This window comes from Pseudophryne corroboree, chromosome 2 (assembly GCF_028390025.1).
Source record: "Pseudophryne corroboree isolate aPseCor3 chromosome 2, aPseCor3.hap2, whole genome shotgun sequence".
In the NCBI taxonomy this organism is placed as follows: domain Eukaryota; kingdom Metazoa; phylum Chordata; class Amphibia; order Anura; family Myobatrachidae; genus Pseudophryne; species Pseudophryne corroboree.
Window position 1 is genome coordinate 602,371,233 of NC_086445.1, and position 14,264 is coordinate 602,385,496.

The 14,264-nt window shown below is 48.4% G+C and overlaps 1 protein-coding gene across 1 annotated transcript in view; it reads left to right on the forward strand.

Moving 5' to 3' along the window:
* The first annotated feature begins 757 nt into the window (after positions 1-757).
* Positions 758-14,264, forward strand: part of TENT5B (terminal nucleotidyltransferase 5B) — a 35,596-nt gene continuing 22,089 nt past the window's right edge. The window contains exon 1 of the mRNA XM_063954705.1: positions 758-1,448. Within this exon, the coding sequence (XP_063810775.1) occupies positions 1,284-1,448 (165 nt within the window). The 5' untranslated portion in view covers positions 758-1,283. The remainder of the gene's footprint in view (positions 1,449-14,264) is intronic.

The window sequence follows — 14,264 nt, forward strand, 5'->3', positions numbered from 1 at the left end:
CCGTCACTATGTATGTGAGGAGTGTGCCACCGCACACAGTGCTGCAGGATAGCGGGCGCTGTTGGCAGCGCTTGACGATTATCTGTTTTTAATACTATTCACTAACATGTAGACATTAGTAAACCAGATCACGTTCTCTGTATAGTATGAAACATTTGTTAAACCTGCTGAAAAAAAAAAAAAGCAGTGGCATTGCCCACAAAGTCCAAGCAGAGGATTGCTTTAATTTTGTAAACCGCACTAATTGGGTGTGTACTGCAACTTTTGGGAGAATAGGCAATTATGTAACACAACCATAGGTAAATCTCATTTTACCGTTGCTTTAGTTTTCATAAATGCTCCCAGTACAGTGTCTTAAAAGACACATGGCCAACAGCTGATACACCTGAGAAGCTGTAACATTATTCTTTGACAAATAAAAATATGAATAATATTAAACAAAAGATGCACGAGATTCACAATGTACAAGTAATCAGCTTTCCTTGTCCTGTCGAGAGAGAGAGAGAGAGAGAGAGAGAGAGAGAGAGAGAGAGAGAGAGATTGAGATTAGTATGGAATGTTCTCTGCTGGTGCTGCGCCTGCAGTTGAAAATGTTAAATTCTTTCTATCTGCACACGCTGCTGCGGCTGACACTGTCTAACTCTATGACAGGTCCGTCCGTCCCTTTAAACCAAATATGCATTTGTATCCACCAATCAGCGCTGGGATTCCTTTGCAGCGGGAGGTACTTAGTGGCGACCAATCAGTTTGCAGTGTCGCAGGCAACTGCCAAATGGTGAAGCGTTGCTGCCATGAATGACGCAGAACGGGTTGGGTGGGGCCACACTAAAGTCAGTGTTCCTTTAAGCCAATCATAGACGAAAGATAAGAAAAGGCAGATGAATGATGTATGTCCCATCCAATCGGGATGAAGCTAGACTATCTATATAAGTCGCAGGCAGAAAGTGGGTGTTGCTCACTGGGTGCTCCGGCTGTCAGAAGTAACATCTTGTTCGGTGTGAGGACGCTAAGTGACCCGCCCCACTCGTCCGCCCTGATCGCTGACAGCCGCACCGGAGCAGCCCAAACCCCTCGCATCACTAACACCCTACTATCTGCAGTTGCCGCTTTCTTGGTTTTATATCTGTATCCGTCTCCCTGACGATCTCTCTCCTCCGATCAAGCAACTGCGGGACTTGTTGCTCCAGCCTCCACCCTCCCAGCGCTAGAGACAGGCCGAGCGGTCACACGTGTGGAGCCGTCTGACGAGTCCCAGAAGGATCAGCTGTCACCGAGCACCCGACATGGCCTCCCAGATACCGGCCGCCACCTCGCTGGCCTCTCCGCGCTTCAGCATCCTCTCCTGGCCGCAGATCCGCCGCCTGGATGCCATCCTCGGGGAGAGTGTGCCCATACACGGCCGCGGCAACTTCCCCACCCTAGCCTGCCGGCCCCGGCACCTAGTGCAGGTGAGACGTGTCTGTATGACTGGGTGTCCGGTCAGGGGATGGGCTGCTCTCCTGTGTGCCGGCCACGCACGTGGTGCAGAGGTCGGGTCTCTGGTGCCCCGGCAGCAGCAGCAGCATTGCTGTCAGTGTGCGCCCAACCGCACCTCTGCTCCCGGGCGCTGCAGTAACCACATCAGACCCCTTAGCGGTATAATGGGGGTTTTCTTCTCCTCCCCGTTATGACACCGTGCCATGATCGGCGGAGGGCCAGGCTGTAGCTCTATAGTGATTTGCAAGAGCAAATAGGCTGTCTCAGAAGGAATCCTGTTAGAGTAGACTGATGTTACGTAACACTCCTCCTCAACTGTGTCAGACTGCCTTGGTACTGTATTAGATATGGAAAGAGACACGTTATAGTCTGATTAAAAGGAATACTTGGTTTTTGCATGTCCGTACAAAATTGTTTTAAAAGACCTTTTACTTTTAAGTGGAGAATCTAGTGGACAATGCTACAAGCATAGATCTAGATTTCAGAGCTATTTTGTAATCTTTATATAAAGGCAGAAGTCCCCATATAGCTAAATGTTGTGGGCGTTGCACTTTGGAGCCATTAGTGCTATAGGTAATGTTACAGGCGAATGACTGGAGTTCCACTAATGTAGGCCTTGCTGATGGCTGTGCCATGTGTTCTACCCCTGCTGTATGTGCATCTTTCTGCCCATGATATAGTGACCTCCCCTATGGGATCTCTTCAGAACAGTCCAGGTTTGCAGTCTGGAGAATCTGCAAGCAGGTACATGTCAGCTGGATTGACACTGGAAAGCTTAAGCCCATTCTGTGAATGTCACCGGTGCATGCCCTTCCCCCTCCACATGTACAGCTCTCTAGGTCATTAGCGCGTGGCATGTGGAAGGATAAATTGTGCTGAGGCACTACATGTCTGTCATGGTGCCAGACTCTGGTAATCTTTATAACTAGTTAGACAGATAACCTGTCATGCTGTCGGTTTGCCCAGGGTACATTCCAGCTACAATTTTATCTGAGCTGATCATTTGCTATCTGGTCAGGAGTCTTGAAAGTTCTAGAACCGAAAAAAGCTATTGTATTACATGTGACTAGCTGGAAAGAACTCCTAGATCACGGTTTCAGTGTGCAGGCTTTTAGTGCAATGTGTGCACATATATAACCCAGTTTTCCAGACCATTGTTTCACTGTTGCAGTCTGAATCCACTTGGCCGGCAAGTAATGCATTACCACACTCTAACATGCCGTTCTCTACTTCTACCACATCACTTGTAACTGAACAGCTTGTTATTTATCCACCAGTGACCCACTTGTGCTGCCTCTCATTTGCAGTCTTAGCCACTATTGGAATGCACTGGAGATTATATCTTAACATTGTGCTTTGACTGAGCAAAGTCTGAATGCTGGATAATTAAGCAGAACGTGCTCTACTACTATATTCTGATGTTCCCACACTAAGGGGTATATGCAATTAGCGGCGAATCGCGGCAAATTATCGGCCGTTTTTCAACTCTACACAATTCGACAGGCTAATTTCGGCAAGTGGGTGCCGAAATTGACCATATGCAATAAAAAACGGATTCGACAGTCCCGCGGCCGAAAAACGGCCGATTTGACTGATTTTGATCCGGTTTTTTAAAAACGGGAAAAACACGAAAAAAAATGGCGTGGGGTCCCCCCTCCAAAGCATAACCAGCCTCGGGCTCTTCAAGCTGGTCCTGGTTCTAAAAATCCGGGGGGAAAATTGACAGGGATCCCCCGTATTTTTAAAACCAGCACCGGGCTCTGCGCCTGGTGCAAAAAATACGGGGGACAGAGTAGGGGTCCCCCGTATTTTATACACCAGCATCGGGCTCCACTAGCTGGACAGATAATGCCACAGCCGGGGGTCACTTTTATACAGTGCCCTGCGGCCGTGGCATTAAATATCCAACTAGTCACCCCTGGCCGGGTGACCCCTTCAATCAAGGGGTCCCCCCCAGCCACCCAAGGGCCAGGGGTGAAGCCCGAAGCTGTGTCCCCCCCCCATCCAAGGGCTGCGGATGGGAGGCTGATAGCCTTGAGAAATGTGAAAGAATATTGTTTTTTCCAGTAGTACTACAAGTCCCAGCAAGCCTCCCCGCAAGCTGGTACTTGGAGAACCACAAGTACCAGCATGCGGGAGAAAAACGGGTCCGCTGGTACCTGTAGTTCTACTGGGAAAAAAAATATCCAAATAAAAACAGGAGACACACACCTTGATAATAAAACTTTATTACACAACTGCCGACACACACATACTTACCTATGTTGACCCGCCGACTGCCACAGTCTCCGACGATCCGGGGTACCTGTGAAAAAAATTATTTGCCTCATCCAGTGTCCGGGAGATAATCCAAGTACTTGGTAAAAAAAGAGAACGCATACCCGACCATGCCGGACTGAAAGGGGTCCCATGTTGACACATGGGACCCCTTTCCCCGAATGTGCCGGGACCCCACGTGACTCCTGTCACTGAGGTCCCTTCAGCCAATCAGGAAGCGCTACTTCTGTGGCGCTCACCTGATTGGCTGTGCGCGTCTGAGGTCAGACAGCGCATCGCAAAGCCTCTCCATTACTTTCAATGGTGGGAACTTTGCGGGTAGCGGTGGGGTTCGGCTGACCGCGGGTGACCTCACCGCTGACGCAAAGTTCCCACCATTGAGTATAATGAAGAGGCTTTGCGAGGCGCTGTCGGACAGCTCAGACGTCCAGCCAATCAGCAGAGTGCCAGGACGTTGCGCTCGCTGATTGGCTGAAGGGACCTCGGTGACAGCAGTCACGTGGTGTCCCGGCATTTGGGGAAAGGGGTCTGATGTGTAAACATGGGACCCCTTTCAGTCCGTGGTTCGGGTAAATGCGGTTTGTTTTTTTGCCAAGTACGTGGATTTATATCTGGACACTGGATTGAGGTGAGTATAATTTGATTCACAGGTACCCCGGATCGTCTGATCAGGAGACGTGGCAGTCGGCGGGTCAACATAGGTAAGTTTGTGTGTCGGCAGGTGTGTAATAAAGTTTTACACTCAAGGTGTCTCCTGTTTTTATTTGGGTATTTTTTTTCCAGTAGTACTACAGGTACCAGCGGGCCCGGTTTTCCTCCGCATGTTGGTACTTGTGGTTCTCCAAGTACCAGCTTGCGGGGGAGGCTTGCTGGGACTTGTAGTACTACAGGAAAAAAACAATATTCTATACATTTTCTCAAGGCTATCAGCCTCCCATCCGCAGCCCTTGGATGGGGGGGGACAGCCTCGGGCTTCACCCCTGGCCCTTGGGTGGCTGGGGGGGGGGACCCCTTGATTGAAGGGGTCCCCACTCCCCCAGGGTACCCCGGCCAGGGGTGACTAGTTGGATATTTAATGCCACGGCCGCAGGGCGCTGTATAAAAGTGACCCCCGGCTGTGGCATTATCTGTCCAGCTAGTGGAGCCCGATGCTGGTGTATAAAATACGGGGGACCCCTACTCTTTGTCCCCCGTATTTTTTGCACCAGGCGCAGAGCCCGGTGCTGGTTTTAAAAATACGGGGGATCCCCTATCATTTTTCCCCCCGGATTTTTAGAACCAGGACCGGCTCGAAGAGCCTGAGGCTGGTTATGCTTTGGAGGGGGGACCCCACGCCATTTTTTTACCGGGATTTTACCATTCCATCTAAAAAAAAGAAAAAAATATTTTTAAAAATATATAAAAAATACTTGTGCCTCCAAAAAAGACAAACCAAGTACCTAATCCCTTCTAATATAAATAGATATGCTATTACCAATAAAAAAAACACCAAAAAAACCATGTTTTAAATTTTTTTTTATTAGTTTCACCCACCAAAGTGTGGCGGATTGAAAATGACGAATTTACTGTCTAAAAGCACTGTTGTCGAATTTCCAAACTTCAATTGAATATACTTTGGTCGAATTGCAGCACTTGTATCATTGCAGAAAAGTCGAATTTGACAAGTCGAATTTCAAAAAGTCGAATTTTGAAAGTCTGTTTTTTTTGACAGAAAGTACTGAATTGCATTGACTATTTTTTTTTTTTTTTGGCGAAAGTCCCGTTTTTCGCCAATTTCGGGAATTTGACCGCAATCGCATATACCCCTAAATGTACTTTTCAAACTTTTCACTACCTAATAGGTGTGAGCAAAAGTTATTCTGAAGATTTAAGTGACAGGTGCTTTCTATGTCCAGTTTACGACTGACTTTAATGAAGATAGCAATGCTCAAATTTATTATGCAATAATGCATTAAAAAGGTTTAAGGCTCGGATGAATATTTTTCTTGCGGTTGAATTTCCCTAATAGAATGCCTAAGCAAACATGAGCTCAATTGAAGGGCATCCTAATGTGGCAAAAAGCCTGCTCCCTGGGAAATGAGGAAGTGTAATGGGTTACGATATGCTGTTAGGTGATCTGGAAGATGTGAAGAGCTGAAAATGTGGGAGCATTGCATGTGGCATATGGAAGAAATTAGTGACCCACTGCGTATCTTACGACAAACCTAACCCTAGGCAAGTCTTTACCTTGCTTTTAATAAGGTATGCATGAATGATGAAGGCTGTAAAGAGGCCACGTGGTGCAGATTTTTCATCCCTCCAATTGCTATTCTATAGCCTCCCTGTATTGTGTGGATGAGGTCACATGAAATGGAGGTTGGCTGCTCTGGGCAATTGTTTAGACTTGTACATGATATTTCATGGAGTGTCAACTGTGGCCCTGGCTCTTAGTCAAAGTGCAGGGCTGTGGGTAAAGCTTGGCAGGGCATGAAGTCTTGAATACAAGATGAGGCCAACAATAGGGTGTGAAGTTAGATTAGGCTGGAGGCTTGATGAGCTGCCTATTGGCCATTAATGTTTAAAAGTATGGTGGCAACTCATCGTGAGTTGCTGGATTTTCACACTGCATATGCAGACAAATTGTCACACCTCCATAAGGTTAGCAGAAATCTCTGATCTATTGTGCCAAACTCCTGGAAGCATTAGTGTAGTTGATTCAACCCTTCCCTAACGTGGTGCACTGGATAGCTATGCTGCTGTAAAGCACTGGGGGTCAATAGTTCTTTCCAACCAGCGCCCTATGTGTGGCGTTTTTATGGTCTCCATGCTTTCATGGTTTCTTTGATGGACTGTAGTTTCCTCAATTCAAAAATTATGCTGGTAGGTTAATAGTATATGTGGTAGGGAATATAGACTAAGCTTCAATGGGGAGGAACTGTTGAGTGACCACAGATAATTTTTGATGTGTGCTATATTACAAGTGTCCTTTTAGGAGCTGGAACTTTTTTTTTTTCTTCTAATTACACCTTGCCATGGGGCATACCTGTCCAATAACTGGTGTTACTCCATAACGTTATGTTGACATCCATGGAAATGGGCTGTAGACTCGAGAATGTCTTGGTGCATAACTCTATTTCTCTAACGTCCTAAGTGGATGCTGGGGACTCCGTAAGGACCATGGGGAATAGCGGCTCCGCAGGAGACTGGGCACAAAAGTAAAAGCTTTAGGACTACCTGGTGTGCACTGGCTCCTCCCCCTATGACCCTCCTCCAAGCCTCAGTTAGATTTTTGTGCCCGAACGAGAAGGGTGCACACTAGGTGGCTCTCCTGAGCTGCTTAGTGAAAAGTTTAGTTTTAGGTTTTTTATTTTCAGTGAGACCTGCTGGCAACAGGCTCACTGCACCAAGGGACTAAGGGGAGAAGAAGCGAACTCACCTGCGTGCAGAGTGGATTGGGCTTCTTAGGCTACTGGACATTAGCTCCAGAGGGACGATCACAGGCCCAGCCATGGATGGGTCCCAGAGCCGCGCCGCCGGCCCCCTTACAGAGCCAGAAGACTGAAGAGGTCCGGAAAATCGGCGGCAGAAGACGTCCTGTCTTCAATAAGGTAGCGCACAGCACCGCAGCTGTGCGCCATTGCTCTCAGCACACTTCACACTCCGGTCACTGAGGGTGCAGGGCGCTGGGGGGGGGCCCTGAGACGCAATAAAAACACCTTAGATGGCTAAAAATACATCACATATAGCTCCTGGGCTATATGGATGCATTTAACCCCTGCCAGTTTTTCCTTAAAAAAGCGGGAGAAAGGCCGCCGAGAAGGGGGCGGGGCCTATCTCCTCAGCACACAAGCGCCATTTTCCCTCACAGCTCTGTTGGAGGGAAGCTCCCTGGCTCTCCCCTGCACTACAGAAACAGGGTAAAACGAGAGGGGGGGCACTAAATTTGGCAGATTAATAATACAGCAGCTATATAAGGGAAAAACACTTATATAAGGTTATCCCTGTGTATATATATATATATATATATATATATATATATATATATATATATATATATATATATATATATATATATATATATATATATATATATATATATATATATAGCTATAGCGCTCTGGTGTGTGCTGGCAAACTCTCCCTCTGTCTCCCCAAAGGGCTAGTGGGGTCCTGTCCTCTATCAGAGCATTCCCTGTGTGCTGTGTGTCGGTACGTTGTGTCGACATGTATGAGGAGGAAAATGGTATGGAGGCGGAGCAATTGCCTGTAATAGTGATGTCGCCCCCTAGGGAGTCGACACCTGACTGGATGGTCGTATGGAAGGAATTACGTGATAGCGTCAGCACTTTACAAAAGACTGTTGACGACATGAGACAGCCGGAAAAACAGTTAATACCTGTCCAGGCGTCTTAAACACCGTCAGGGGCTCTAAAGCGCCCGTTACCTCAGATGGTCGACACAGACCCAGACACGGACACTGACTCCAGTGTCGACGGTGAGGAAACAAACGTATTTTCCAGTAGGGCCACACGTTACATGATCACGGCAATGAAGGAGGTTTTGAACATTTCTGATACTACAAGTACCACAAAAAAGGGTATTATGTGAGGTGTGAAAAAACTACCCGTAGTTTTTCCTGAATCGGATGAATTAAATGAGTTGTGTGATGAAGCGTGGGTTTCCCCCGATAAAAAACTGCTAATTTCTAAAAAATTATTGGCATTATACCCTTTCCTGCCAGAGGTTAGGGCGCGTTGGGAAACACCCCCTAGGGTGGATTAGGCGCTCACACGCTTATCAAAACAAGTGGCGTTACCGTCTCCGGATACGGCCGCCCTCAAGGAGCCAGCTGATAGGAAGCTGGAAAATATCCTAAAAAGTATATACACACATACTGGTGTTATACTGAGACCAGCAATCGCCTCAGCCTGGATGTGCAGTGCTGGGGTGGCTTGGTCGGATTCCCTGACTGAAAATATTGATACCCTGGACAGGAACAGTATATTATTGACTATAGAGCATTTAAAGGATGCATTTCTATATATGCGAGATGCACAGAGATATTTGCACTCTGGCATCAAGAGTAAGTGCGCTGTCCATTTCTGCCAGAAGAGGGTTATGGACGCGACAGTGGTCAGGTGATGCGGATTCCAAACGGCATATGGAAGTATTGCCGTATAAAGGGGAGGAGTTATTTGGGGTCGGTCTATCGGACCTGGTGGCAACGGCTGGGAAATCCACCTTTTTACCCCAGGTCACCTCTCAGCAGAAAAAGACAGTCTTTTCAGGCTCAATCCTTTCGTCCCCATAAGGGCAAGCGGGCAAAAGGCCACTCATATCTGCCCCGGGGCAGAGGAAGGGGAAAAAGACTGCAGCAGGCAGCCTCTTCCCAGGAACCGAAGCCCTCCCCCGCTTCTGCCAAGTTCTCAGCATGACGCTGGGGCCTTACAAGCGGACTCGGGTACGGTGGGGGGTCGTCTCAAGAATTTCAGCGCGCAGTGGGCTCACTCGCAAGTGGACCCCTGGATCCTGCAGGTAGTATCTCAGGGGTACAAATTGGAATTCGAGACGTCTCCCCCTCGCCGGTTCCTGAAGTCTGCTTTACCAACGTCTCCCTCCGACAGGGAGGCGGTATTGGAAGCCATTCACAAGCTGTATTCCTAGCAGGTGATAATCAAGGTACCCCTCCTACAACAGGGAAAGGGGTATTATTCCACGCTGTTTGTGGTACCGAAGCCGGACGGCTCGGTGAGACCTATTTTAAATCTGAAATCCTTGAACACTTACATACAAAGGTTCAAATTCAAGATGGAGTCACTCAGAGCAGTGATAGCGAACCTGGAAGAAGGGGACTATATGGTGTCTCTGGACATCAAGGATGCTTACCTCCATGTCCCAATTTGCCCTTCTCACTAAGGGTACCTCAGGTTTGTGGTACAGAACTGTCACTATCAGTTTCAGATGCTGCCGTTTGGATTGTCCACGGCACCCCGGGTCTTTACCAAGGTAATGGCCGAAATGATGATTCTTCTTCGAAGAAAAGGCGTCTTAATTATCCCTTACTTGGACGATCTCCTGATAAGGGCAAGGTCCAGGGAACAGTTAGAGGTCGGAGTAGCACTATCTCAAGTAGTGCTACGACAGCACGGGTGGATTCTAAATATTCCAAAATCGCAGCTGATTCCGACGACACGTCTGCTGTTCCTAGGGATGATTCTGGACACAGTCCAGAAAAAGGTGTTTCTCCCGGAGGAGAAAGCCAGGGAGTTATCCGAGCTAGTCAGGAACCTCCTAAAACCAGGCCAAGGGTCAGTGCATCAATGCACAAGGGTCCTGGGAAAAATGGTGGCTTCTTACGAAGCGATTCCATTCGGCAGATTCCACGCAAGAACTTTTCAGTGGGATCTGCTGGACAAATGGTCCGGATCGCATCTTCAGATGCATCAGCGGATAACCCCGTCTCCAAGGACAAGGGTGTCTCTCCTGTGGTGGTTGCAGAGTGCTTATCTTCTAGAGGGCCGCAGATTCGGCATTCAGGACTGGGTCCTGGTGACCACGGATGCCAGCCTGAGAGGCTGGGGAGCAGTCACACAGGGAAGAAATTTCCAGGGCTTGTGGTCAAGCCTGGAGACATCACTTCACATAAATATCCTGGACATCTACAATGCTCTGAGCCTAGCAAGACCTCTGCTTCAAGGTCAGCCGGTGCTGATCCAGTCGGACAACATCACGGCAGTCGCCCACGTAAACAGACAGGGCGGCACAAGAAGCAGGAGGGCAATGACAGAAGTTGCAAGGATTCTTCGCTGGGCAGAAAATCATGTGATAGCACTGTCAGCAGTGTTCATTCCGGGTGTGGACAACTGGGAAGCAGACTTCCTCAGCAGACACGACCTCCACCCGGGGGAGTAGGGACTTCACCCAGAAGTCTTCCACATGATTGTGAACCGTTGGGAAAAACCAAAGTGGACATGATGGCGTCCCGCCTCAACAAAAAACTAGACAGATATTGCGCCAGGTCAAGGGACCCTCAGGCAATAGCTGTGGACGCTCTGGTAACACCATGGGTGTACCAGTCAGTGTATGTGTTCCCTCCTCTGCCTCTCATACCCAAGGTACTGAGGATCATAAGAAGGAGAGGAGTAAGGACTATACTCGTGGCTCCGGATTGGCCAAGAAGGACTTGGTACCCGGAACTTCAAGAGATGCTCACAGAGGACCCGTGGCCTCTACCTCTAAGAAAGGACCTGCTCCAGCAGGGACCCTGTCTCTTCCAAGACTTACCGCGGCTGCGTTTGACGGCATGGCGGTTGAACGCCGGATCCTGAAGGAAAAAGGCATTCCGGATGAAGTCATCCCTACCCTGATCAAAGCCAGGAAGGATGTAACCGTACAACATTATCACCGTATTTGGCGTAAATATGTTGTGTGGTGCGAGGCCAGGAAGGCCCCTACAGAGGAATTTCAACTGGGTCGTTTCCTGCATTTCCTACAAACAGGACTGTCTATGGGCCTAAAATTAGGGTCCATTAAGGTTCAGATTTCGGCCCTGTCGATTTTCTTCCAAAAAGAACTGGCTTCAGTTCCTGAAGTACAGACGTTTGTCAAGGGGGTACTGCATATACAACCTCCTTTTGTGCCTCCAGTGGCACCTTGGGATCTAAATGTAGTTTTGGGATTCCTAAAATCACATTGGTTTGAACCACTTTCCACTGTGGACTTAAAATATCTCACATGGAAGGTGGTAATGCTGTTAGCCCTGGCTTCAGCCAGGCGTGTCTCAGAATTGGCGGCTTTATCCTATAAAAGCCCTTACCTAATTTTTCATACGGACAGGGCAGAATTGAGGACTCGTCCTCAATTTCTCCCTAAGGTGGTTTCAGCATTTCACTTGAACCAGCCTATTGTGGTGCCTGCGGCTACTAGGGACTTGGAGGACTCCAAGTTGCTGGACGTTGTCAGGGCCCTGAAAATATGTTTCCAGGATGGCTGGAGTCAGAAAATCTGACTCGCTATTTATCCTGTATGCACCCAACAAGCTGGGTGCTCCTGCTTCTAAGCAGACTATTGCTTGCTGGATTTGTAGTACAATTCAGCTTGCACATTCTGTGGCAGGCCTGCCACAGCCAAAATCTGTAAATGCCCATTCCACAAGGAAGGTGGGCTCATCTTGGGCGGCTGCCCGAGGGGTCTCGGCTTTACAACTTTGCCGAGCAGCTACTTGGTCAGGGGCAAACACGTTTGCTAAATTCTACAAATTTGATACCCTGGCTGAGGAGGACCTTGAGTTCTCTCATTCGGTGCTGCAGAGTCATCCGCACTCTCCCGCCCGTTTGGGAGCTTTGGTATAATCCCCATGGTCCTTACGGAGTCCCCAGCATCCACTTACGACATTAGAGAAAATAAGAATTTACTTACCGATAATTCTATTTCTCATAGTCCGTAGTGGATGCTGGGCGCCCATCCCAAGTGCGGATTGTCTGCAATACTTGTACATAGTTATTGTTACAAAAATCGGGTTATTGTTGTGAGCCATCTTTTCAGAGGCTCCTCTGTTATCATGCTGTTAACTGGGTTCAGATCACAGGTTGTACGGTGTGATTGGTGTGGCTGGTATGAGTCTTACCCGGGATTCAATATCCTTCCTTATTGTGTACGCTCGTCCGGGCACAGTATCCTAACTGAGGCTTGGAGGAGGGTCATAGGGGGAGGAGCCAGTGCACACCAGGTAGTCCTAAAGCTTTTACTTTTGTGCCCAGTCTCCTGCGGAGCCGCTATTCCCCATGGTCCTTACGGAGTCCCCAGCATCCACTACGGACTATGAGAAATAGAATTATCGGTAAGTAAATTCTTATTTTAACCCACCTATGTGGTAGGTACAGTGAGGAAGCAATGCCATTAACCTGGTAGATACACTCCGGCAGTGAGAAGAGAATGGAGTTATTCAGTTACTCCTGCAATAAGTATGTGACTAGACCTTACTGTGGCTTTTTGCTTGTACATACCTGAGGGTGTGAGTAGAAATCCAAATTGACTAATGCCTTGTGGCTAGTCGTGCACTTATTTGCCATAACTGCATTGTCTACCACTTGTCCTGGGGAAATTCAGGAATCCACAACTAAGATCTGGGCATTAGTTGTGGTAAGGTGCACCTCCCACGTTAAGTGCTGTGCATGATGCAGTCAATCGAATAGCTTCAGGCACTTAAACTGGGAGCTACGTTCCTGCAGTACTAATTGAATAGCCCCCTTACGGTAAATTTTATTAGGTCTTGGTACTTTGGTCTATTAATGAAACAGTGGAGAAGTTGCCCATGGGAACCAATCTGCTTCACAGTAACATTTATCAAGTGCAGTCTATAACATTTATATGTAGCATCTGATTGGGGTCTATTCATGGAGAAGTTGCCCACTCCATAGTATCTATCTGCTTGTAATTTTGCAGGCTATGGACCTTATTCGGCTTCAGTTGCAGCTCTGGTTTTTGGCAAAACTGCAACTGGCTGCTAATGTATGCTGCGGCTGTCCAACATGCAGATACCTTGCAGCAATGCGATCAATGTCTCAGGAGCCAGGCTGTGACATCACACGGCCGCCCTGAACTAGCCCACACTTTAGTCGCCACACCTACTAACTCCATATCGTCAACGTCGTTTCCCCCCCACCCCAACACACAGGCAGAGGCTTTTGCATAGTGAGATGTGATCACATCTCCCAGCACGCAGTGTGGTCTTGCATGTATGCACTATGGTGGGACTGGGGAGAATGCAAATGCATTGCAGCTGAAAGGTCCATGAGCTGATTTGATGTAACTTCCTTTCTCAAGGCTTTGATAAATCTTTTCTCTGACGTCCTAGTGGATGCTGGGAACTCCGTAAGGACCATGGGGAATAGCGGCTCCGCAGGAGTCTGGGCACATCTAAAGAAAGCTTTAGGACTACCTGGTGTGCACTGGCTCCTCCCCCTATGACCCTCCTCCAAGCCCCAGTTAGATCTCTGTGCCCGAACGAGAAGGGTGCACACTAGGGGCTCTCCTGAGCTCTTTGTGAAAGTTTTAGTTTAGGTTTATTATTTTCAGTGAGACCTGCTGGCAACAGGCTCACTGCATCAAGGGACTAAGGGGAGAAGAAGCGAACTCGCCTGCGTGCAGAGTGGATTGGGCTTCTTGGCTACTGGACATTAGCTCCAGAGGGACGATCACAGGTCCAGCCTGGATGGGTCCCGGAGCCGCGCCGCCGGCCCCCTTACAGAGCCAGAAGAGCGAAGAGGTCCGGAAAATCGGCGGCAGAAGACGGTCCTGTCTTCAGATAAGGTAGCGCACAGCACCGCAGCTGTGCGCCATTGCTCTCAGCACACTTCACACTCCGGTCACTGAGGGTGCAGGGCGCTGGGGGGGCAGCGCCCTGAGACGCAATAAATCGATAAAAACCTTATATGGCTAAAATAAATGCATCACATATAGCTCCTGGGCTATATGGATGCATTTAACCCCTGCCAGAACATACAGAAAAACGGCTCCGTTGGAGGGAAGCT